Raw genomic sequence first — 9,541 nt, 5'->3', positions numbered from 1 at the left:
TACTGAAAGTGATGAACTGATTTAAGTAGTTTTTTCATACAGTAAACAATCTTCTTTATATTTTTCTATTTTCCATGGGTATAAACCCTGAGGTTATTGTTAAATTTTTTTAATACGAGTGCTTATGAAAGTAAAGGTGTTGGTGCTAGGCACAATTATTCATTTTAAAAGTATTTGCTTTGAATCCTAACATTTGAGTAGTAACATTGAGTAGCCATTTTAGTAAATATGGAATGAAAATGGTTATGTTGTAAATCTAATTGGTTTTTAATGTTATAAACTTATATGTTTTATTAGCTATTCATTGATATGAATCATATATCAGGGATGTTTTATATCTGATAAACGTTTGACCATGCATCGTTTACCCTTCAACAAATGACCTATGGCAGGGTTATCGTGTAAGTGACCTGGTGGAACTCATGAAGTATGACCTGGGAAACCTTGTCGATATGAGTATGCATGAATGTGAGTGATCCTGCTTGATGTCAAATTAATTTTCACCTAGCCATAATCTAATGATTAATAAATCCTGTGTAATTAAATTTTGCTTTGATTATTTCCTTATATCTTTAGTCTACACCCTCCATTTTCCAGGATTGCTCTTTTAAAGACATTCCAAGTATTGTTGTATGTGGCACCTTCAGTTTCGTAAGGTTGTAGTTTATTGTTGTACTCAAGTTCATTCAAATTTCAGGTGAATGTATTTTGTAGCAATATTACATACATACATTTTCTTTGCTACTGTTCCACATTAAATCCTATTTCTGTTTTCAAATGAATTGATTTTCTATATTATCAGCCAAAAAAATGGTAGTTGTATACATACAGTTAAACACTACTGTCAGATTGAAGATCCTGGTTATTTAATTTCATGATTTATTAAATGTGATGCCTTGGAAAATTGTCATCCTAATCTAAATTTTGTTTTATTATCCATATCCTTTTCTTTGCAACATGTCTTAAATATTGTCAAAAATCCAAGTTATAAGGATTCCCATAATTCTACAAAGGTTATTGATTTATTGTACGACTGTCTGTTTTTCAAGCAGTATTTCAAATTATCAAGTAGTTATTATTTATATCATTTACTTATAAAAAATGATCGAATGAGTACTACTCTTGTTTGGATTTGAACGTGGTTGTTTCACTGTATTAAATGTGATGCAGTAGACTACAATTATAAAGGTATTTATATGTTTAGAAGTAAAACATATAGCATTTATATTAAGCACATGAATTGGATGTGGTTAAAAGGTGTAACAGCAAAGAATTATTATTATAAGAGGAAAAAAAGAGAAAGATAGCTAGATCTAGAACAACAATTCATACTTAGCATGTATAATGTAAAGTAATATGTATAATTAGTAAACTTTAAACCGGTTCTGCTTCCCACATTTGTATTACGAGGAATATCTAAAGTAAAGACTGCTGGGAAATTTCTCTCCTTAAGATTGGCAAACCTGCATTGCTGTACGTTAATTATGTGTGAGTTATTATGTTATAAAATGAACAGGAAAATCAATGTTGCCGTCAACTGTGAAATACGTGGAGTCATATGTTTTTTAAACCATCAAAACATTAAGCCGGCTGAAATTCATAGGCAGGTTGGTTGCTGTGTACGGTGATAATGTAATGAATGAAAGAAATGTTTGTAAATGTGAAAGATTTAGAAGTAACAGAATTAATGTGCATGATGAAGAACATTCAGGGAGGCCCTTTATAATCACTGAGGACTTGTTGAAATGCATCGATAATGAAATCAGAAAAGATCGTTTTCAATGATTTCCGACCAGGCCCTTCTTTTCCCTGATGTTTCAAGAGCTGTTATCGATTGCATTTTTCATGATCATTTAGGCTTCAGAAAGTTCTGTGCACATTGGATGTCGCATGTCTTAACGGAACGTCACAAAAAAATTTGAATGGTATCTGCTTTGGAATTTTTGATGCGCTATACAGAAAAAGGTGATGAGTTCCTTTGCATGCTGCACAATAATGCATGTCCACATGTTGCGGGTCTGACATGTGGTTTACTGAGAACATTTGAATGGGAAATTTACGATCACCCACCATATAGTCCAGACTTAGCTCCTTCTGATTACTATTTGCTAGGGAAATTGAAAGAATTTTTGAGTTGTAAGCAATTCAGGGGTGATGATGAACTTAAAAATGCTGTTAATCAGTGGCTAAATGGACTGGCTGCAGAAGAATACAATGAGGGTATATTGAAGCTGGTGTATTGCTACGATAAATGTCTTAATTCATGTAGCGATTATATAGAGAAGTAGTATAAGGTATGTAGTTTAAGAGAAATAAAAAATATTTATTAAGTTTTCATAATAAATTTTTACAATGAAACGGTCTTTACTTTAGAGATAACCCCTCATATATTCATTTAATCAATATTACTATGTAAGCTTTTGTAATTAAATGTACATACAATTATTATGAGTGTATTTAGTTTTACTATTATTAAAGTTAATTATAATATTGTTTAGTCAACCATGTTGAATGTATAAATAAACTAATTGAAGACTAATAGAAAGTATGTATTGCATCAATTTAATAATAGCAATTTTTTTGTAAAATTATTATAAGCAATTTTATTATTATTATTGCCAAAATCTAAAATAATATTGATGTTAACACAATTTCAATCATTCTAATGATGAATTAGTTTAGGTTTAGATATCTATGTTGTATGTGTGTAGTGTTATTAAATATTATATCTTGTACATAATTTTATATTCTATGGAGCAAGTTACTAAATCATCATTTTTTTTTTTAACATATGTTAAAATCTCCTTAATTCATAATGCATTGTTTTGAATTCTCAGTAATTCATACTATTTGAAGATAAAATAATCTTGCATTTAATATTATTCTAGAAATACTTTTATAGCATAATACCAAGTAAATTATCTGTGAGTATGTATAATTGATGTCATAGCTATTAAGAAAATAATAATGTTGCAATTAAAAATATTGTTTCACACTCCAATCTGTTATTTTCCTCAACACAGAACTCTTAGTGGCTCTGCCATCTATATATATATATATATATATATACATACATGTTTATATATACATTTATTTTTTTTTTGTCTTCAGTAATTGTCAGGTTTGATACAGCTCTCCAAGATTCCCTATCTAGTGCCAGTTGTTTCATTTCGGTACAACCTCCACATCTTACATCCCTAACAATTTATTTTACATATTCCAAATGTTGCCTGCCTGCACAATTTTTTCCTTCTACCTGTCCCTCCAATATTAAAGCGAGACTATTCCAGGATGCCTTAATATGTGGCCTATAAGTCTGACTCTTCTTTTCTCTATTTTTCCAAATACTTCTTTCTTCATCTATTTGCCGCAAAACTTCTTTATTTGTCACTTATCCACCAATCTGAATTTTTTAACAAGTCTCCTATAGCACCACATTTCAAAAGTTTCTAATCTTTTCTTCTCAGGTACTCAGATTGTCCAAGTTTCACTTCCATATAAAGCGACACCCCAAATATATACTTTCAAAAATCTTTTTCTGACATTTAAATTAATTTTTGATGTAAACAAATTATATTTCTGACTGAAGACTCGTTTCGCTTGTGCTATTCGGCATTTAATATCGCTCCTGCTTCGTCCATCTTTAGTAATTCTACTTCCCAAATAACAAAATTCTTCTACTTCCATAATCTTTTCTCTTCCTATTATTACAGTCAGTGGTTCATTTTCATTATTTCTACAACATTTCATTACTTTTGTTTTGTTCTTGTTTATTTTCTTGTGGTAGTTCTTGCGTAGGACTTCATCCATGCCATTCATTGTTCCTTCTAAATCCTTTTTTACTCTCAGCTAGAATTACTACATTATCAGTAAATCGTAGCAAGTTTATCTTTTCACTTTGTACTGTTACTCTAGATCTAAATTGTTCCTTAACATCATTAACTACTAGTTCTATGTAAAGATTAAAAAGTAACAGGGATAGGGAACATCCTTGTCAGACTCCCTTTCTTATTGCCGCTTCATTCTTATGTTCTTCAATTATTACTGTTGCTGTTTGGTTGCTGTAAATATTAGCAATCGTTCTGCTATCTCTGTATTTGTACCCTCATTTTTTAAAATGAGGAACATTTTATTCCAGTCTATGTTATTGAATGCCTTTTCTAAGTCTATAAATGCCAAGTAAGGTGGGGTAAGGTTTTTTTTTCTTTAATCTCCTTTCTATTATTAATCTGAACGCTAAAATTGCTTTCCTTGTCCCTATACTTTTCCTGAAACCAAATTTGTCTTATCATAACACTTTTTCCACTCTCATTCAATTCTTCTGTACAGAATTCTAGTTAAGATTTTTGATGCATGGCTAGTTAAGCTAATTGTTCGGTATTCTTCACATTTATCTGCTCCTGCTTTCTTTGGTATCATGACTATAACACTGTTTTTGAAGTCTGACGGAACTTCCCCTTTTTCATAAATATTACACACCAGTTTGTATAATCTATCAATCGCTTCCTCACCTGCACTGCGCAGTAATTCTGCAGGTATTCTGTCTATTCCAAGAGGTAGATGGAATACCTGCAGAATTAGTGCAACTCAAATCTTTTAATGCTCTATTAAATTCAGATCTCAGTATTGTTTTTCCTCTTTCATCCTCTTCGACTTCCTCTTCGTCCTCTATAACACTCTAATTCATTTCCTCTGTATAACTCTTCAATGTATTCCACCCACCTATTGACCTATCCTTTTGTATTATAAATCAGTGTACCATCTTTGTTTAACACATTATTCTCCTTAACTTTCCTGTATTACTCAGGTAAATGGCACAATTTGAGAAGAAAACTGCTTTCTGTGATTGAACATCGGGAAAGTGCTTTAGAAAAGCTTTGCAACAAGTACCTTGAAGCTGTGTTCTTGATGGAAAGCTCATACACGCGTAAGCTTAAAAAATTTAAACCCAAGATTTTTTCATTTTTTTTTTGAAGTGTTTTATTTTAAAACACTAAAGCATTGTTTTTTTTTGTGAAGACAAATAACATTTAGCTTTGAATACCTTTTCCAAGATGAATTAAAAGGAGATTGTAAACAGGATGCCTCAATATCACAGCTATTCAGTTGACTGGAAGGTCATCCAGATCGTTTCAAATTGAGGACTAATCGGATGGAAAAGGTTTTTATTTAATTTTCAGAGTATTACTCCTGATGTTGCTTCTTTTCCAAAGTGTATTTATCTCTTCTGTTTAATTTGTGTTTGTTTGATTATACATCCAAACACTAGCCACAAGTCTTTCTTCAGTTGAATACTTGTTTGTATCTGTCATTTTAACTTAACACTATTACATTTTAACACTACATAAATCAAAATTCTCACAGAATGCATGAAGAGAATGTCATTCAACAAACCTGGCACTTTGTTGAGTAAATGAAAGCTGCTGATTAATGTTTACAATCATCTGTTGACATATAGTTGTTACCAACCAGTTTGTTAAATCATAGAAAGGGACTCCGTGTAACTTATAATCTTACTTTTTAAAATTTATGTTTATATTTATTTTGTTTAGTTACCGTATGTAAAATTTTAGCAATAGAATTAGAAAGTAGGTTGGAAGAAACAGGGAAGACAAGTGATGTGCTTGAACTAGGTTACTCATTGGAAGATGTAAAACCAAAAAAACGAAAGGAGTACAAAAAATTGTAAGTTTTAAGCAAAATATTGGTAAATGATTACAGTGTGTAAAAGTATAGATATTCAGTCTGTATTTTCTTTTTTTATTCAGTCTTTGTGAATGGTGTAATTGAGTGTTTGGTTGTTGCATTCTTTCTAATTTAATGTTGGTCAGTATATCAAAATGTCATATAACTTATAGAAAATAAATATACTCCTTTTCTAAGTATATGAAAATATGTTTCCTGTAGATTTTGCATTTGCATACTTATATTTAATGAATTGATTTTAAATTATATGGACATTGTAAGCACTGGTTTATCCTTGTGGAAGAAACTGTAATTTTTCATCAAATGGTCCTTTGAAAAAAGAATTTCCATCAAATTTTAAAATGAGACAATTATAATTTTAGTTTGTAATTTATTTTAGATACTATGAATGGTTATGGCAATCTTCACAAGTCTTAAGTCTAAGACAAAGAAGATGAGAATGTAGTTCATGTATGTATATGAAAGGGCAGGCATCAACAGCTAGGGTCATTAACCTGATGGAAATTGGTAGCATATGAAAAGATGCCATGTCTGATTGTGATTTGAACTCGGGACCTCCACATGAAAAGTTGAGACGCTACCTACTCAGCCAGGGAGGTTGGCTTTGTTGTATTTTAAAATAATTAAAAGCATTTACTGCAAGTTACTTACATTTTTAATTACGTTTCTAACTGTATTGTAATAAAAGAAGTTTGTACTAACTATTTTTTATGTAAAAAAGAGTAAAGCCAGAAAATGTGATTAAACAATTACTGCTGTGTATATATTTTGCTCTATTTAAGAAAAGTACAACTTAAGTAATTATATTACTTAAGTTAGCGTATGGGAAGTATACTGAATATTTTATGTAATTTAATTAAATTGAGAAAAAATTTCCACTTCAAATAATTATAAAAAAAATTTAATTTAAACAAAATTATTGCTCAAAGAGTGCAGTTACACACAAATTACTTGGTGTGGTATCTTTTATGGAGTAAGTATTTCATTAAGTGCACTTGTAGAAAATGATGTCCTATTTAAGAAATAATGAGTCACTTTGTTTTACATCTGAGAATAGTGAAGGTAGAGGTGGGTGCAAATCATATTCTACTAGATTTTTCATGATGAGAATGCTAGTGAACTGAAGAGCTAGTGAATCCATGGTAGTAGGGATCACTGTGATAGACCGGGGATTCTATTTCCTGTCCAGCAGGCTGTACAACAAGCCTAATGGCTGAAAGCACTTTGGTAAAGCTTGGCTCCTAATAACCAATACATCTGGGAATAATAGATCAGATTGGATTATATTGTGATATGGAAATATTTAATTTTGAAAAGAGATAACTGTAATTGGCTCTACTATTAACAAGAGTAAAGATTACATAAAAAAAGAAAGTAATTTAGTCTTATGCCTAGATCCTAGTTACTGAATGCCACAAATCTGTCTAAAATAACTATTAGATAAGTCAAATGGACTTATGTTTTTACATTTTTGTAAGAAAGATTAGATTTTTTTTGGAATAAAATTTAAATACAAAATTATCTTAACAAATTTACCTTTTATACTTTAGCTTAATACTTTTTTAATGAACCCACTTTCTTCACTGTTCATTTTGAATAAAAATACATACATTCAAATTTTATTGATGTTACTTATCAGTGATCTAATTTAATGTAGTTTAAGTATAAGTTAAACTAAATTAAATTAGATCGTTGAGCGTATAGATAGTAGCAGCAGTACTCTTCATCAGAGTATAAAGTTGCTAGTTTAGATGCTTTAAATAATAAAATTTACAACTTAAAAGATAATTTTTTAACAGACTTCAAAAATGGAGGTAGTTGTCAATTTGATTGAATTTTTTTTAAATGTATGTTTCACAATATCTCTGACATTAGTAAACTGATTTTGATAATGTTTTTAAAAACATATACTTTTGCAGTGGTTCCATATAAATTTTAACCAAATCCAATGATAATCTTAGGAAAAATACCAAAAAACTGATAGACTCGACACTCTTGGCCACTGACAGCTTGCCCAGTACAGTATTGCTCTCTGTTCCCAGTATGGATATTTATAACAGTCTATATTATCATTGTTTAGTCTCTGTGGAAATATCCATATCATTTCTTCCTGTATTTTTCTTCTTTAAATAATCATTCTTTTTTTTATTGGCTACTTTCCTCTAACTTCATATGATGAAAAAGTGTATTATCCCTAATTACAAAAATTATAATATAAATATTTATACTATGCAATAATAAATTATAATTTTACAATATTAAATAAGTAGTTATACAACAAGCTCCTTACCTACATTACCCTGTATGAATGCGAGTTAAATATTATAATTTTGCAATAAATAATATTCTGATGTTATTATTATAAACCCTTTTTTTAACTAGGTACTTGCAAACCTTGTCAAAATATCTGCTTGCAATAATGAAACCTACTAATTGTATAGATTATGCAACTTCATCATTTCTGTTAGAACTTCTCATCATGTGGTCCATTTAATAACGTGTTTCGATTCAAATCGGACAAGGCGATGCCTTCTAAAGTTTTAACTCGGCTGAGAGCGACATTAATCTGCCCCTTGGTAAACCTTTTCTTGTCGAGGTCTATCACTGCCCTGTCAAGAGTTGTACCCTGCAGTTTGTGAATAGTCACAGCCCAGTTTAATATCAAAGGTAGCATTCTGCTCTTGACATCTCCATATCCCTTGTCAGTTTGAATGTTGTAGAACTAGTGAAATGGTTACACAACCATCATCTTTAGTTCTAAAACGAATAGTCTCATCAATAAATTTTATGAGTACACCTTCTGGTAACTCTCCTTCCTTGTATATCAAGATGAGACAGTGAGAATGTTACTCTTGTATATTTCATTTGACAAACATTTGTGTATTAAACTGACACAATGAGTATGACTCTTAGGCTTTCATTCCTTAAGAATCGACTGTTGTACGTTCTCATTTGTGAGTGTCTACATTGTTGTTGTTAAGTTTGTGTGTAAATATTCACTGCATTCTTTCTCTATTTCTCCTTTAACAATCATTCATTATGGTAGCTTTACCTTAAATAATATTAATGGTGGTATATTTATTCCTAAACTTTTATGAATATAAAAATTGTGAAATAAAATAATTTAAAAAATAAAAATAAAAACTGACTTCAAAAAATAATAGTACTGAACTTTAAGAAGTTGGTTTTCATTCTTTAATTCTTTTATTGTTATTATTGATTTAATTTATATACTGAGTAATTTATTTTTAAATATTAGAATTCTTTATGAGTTTCAAAGTGTACGTTTGATTTCCTTAAAAATTATTATTGTTCAATTTATAATAGTTGTTTTTTAGACTGTTTATTTATAAACAGTCTTAATGTTTCTTTATAAAAGGCTTATAAAGTTAGTTTTAAAAAAAAAATAGTTTTGTCATGTTTAATTAATCCCTTTTTTTTACTTGACAGTGAGCTTCGTTTAGTTGAATCGCTTGATGGAGTTTGCGACAGAATATTAAAATATAATATTCATAAAGAAAGAACAGACAGTACTCGTTTTTCTAAAGGAATGAGTCAGACTTTTAAAACATTACATGGACTTGTGTAAGTATTTTAATATTCTATTCTTAATTTTTATGTTTATTATTTATTATGTAAACATAATGGGTACAAATTGAATTCAAAATTCAAGAGATTGTCAATTTTATTGTATTTGGTTTTCATTTAAAGTATTTTTTATGTAATAAATTTGTACATCAAATCACTGGTTGCTTTGAAAGTATGGTTTGTAACTTTGACTAGTGTTTTTGATATATTTTATTTAACTTGTTATATCTGTTTATTGATATCTATA

At 29.6% G+C, this 9,541-nt stretch overlaps 1 protein-coding gene across 1 annotated transcript; it reads left to right on the top strand.

Moving 5' to 3' along the window:
- Positions 1-452: 452 nt before the first annotated feature.
- LOC142330390 (protein canopy homolog 3-like) lies at positions 453-9,295 on the top strand. The gene is made up of 3 exons (XM_075375615.1): positions 453-468; positions 5,553-5,685; positions 9,157-9,295. Exons 1-3 carry the CDS (start codon positions 453-455, stop codon positions 9,293-9,295), a joined length of 288 nt encoding a protein of 95 aa, XP_075231730.1.
- Positions 9,296-9,541: the final 246 nt, after the last annotated feature.

Source organism: Lycorma delicatula, chromosome 9, assembly GCF_047948215.1.
Source record: "Lycorma delicatula isolate Av1 chromosome 9, ASM4794821v1, whole genome shotgun sequence".
NCBI lineage: Eukaryota > Metazoa > Arthropoda > Insecta > Hemiptera > Fulgoridae > Lycorma > Lycorma delicatula.
Note: the sequence above shows the minus strand (reverse complement) of the source record. Positions and strands in the feature narration are given on the sequence as shown.

Coding starts and splice junctions, on each gene's coding strand:
- LOC142330390 (XM_075375615.1), top strand. Junction 5,686..9,156: donor CGAAAGGAGTACAAAAAATT/GTAAGTTTTAAG, acceptor TTTACTTGACAG/TGAGCTTCGTTTAGTTGAAT.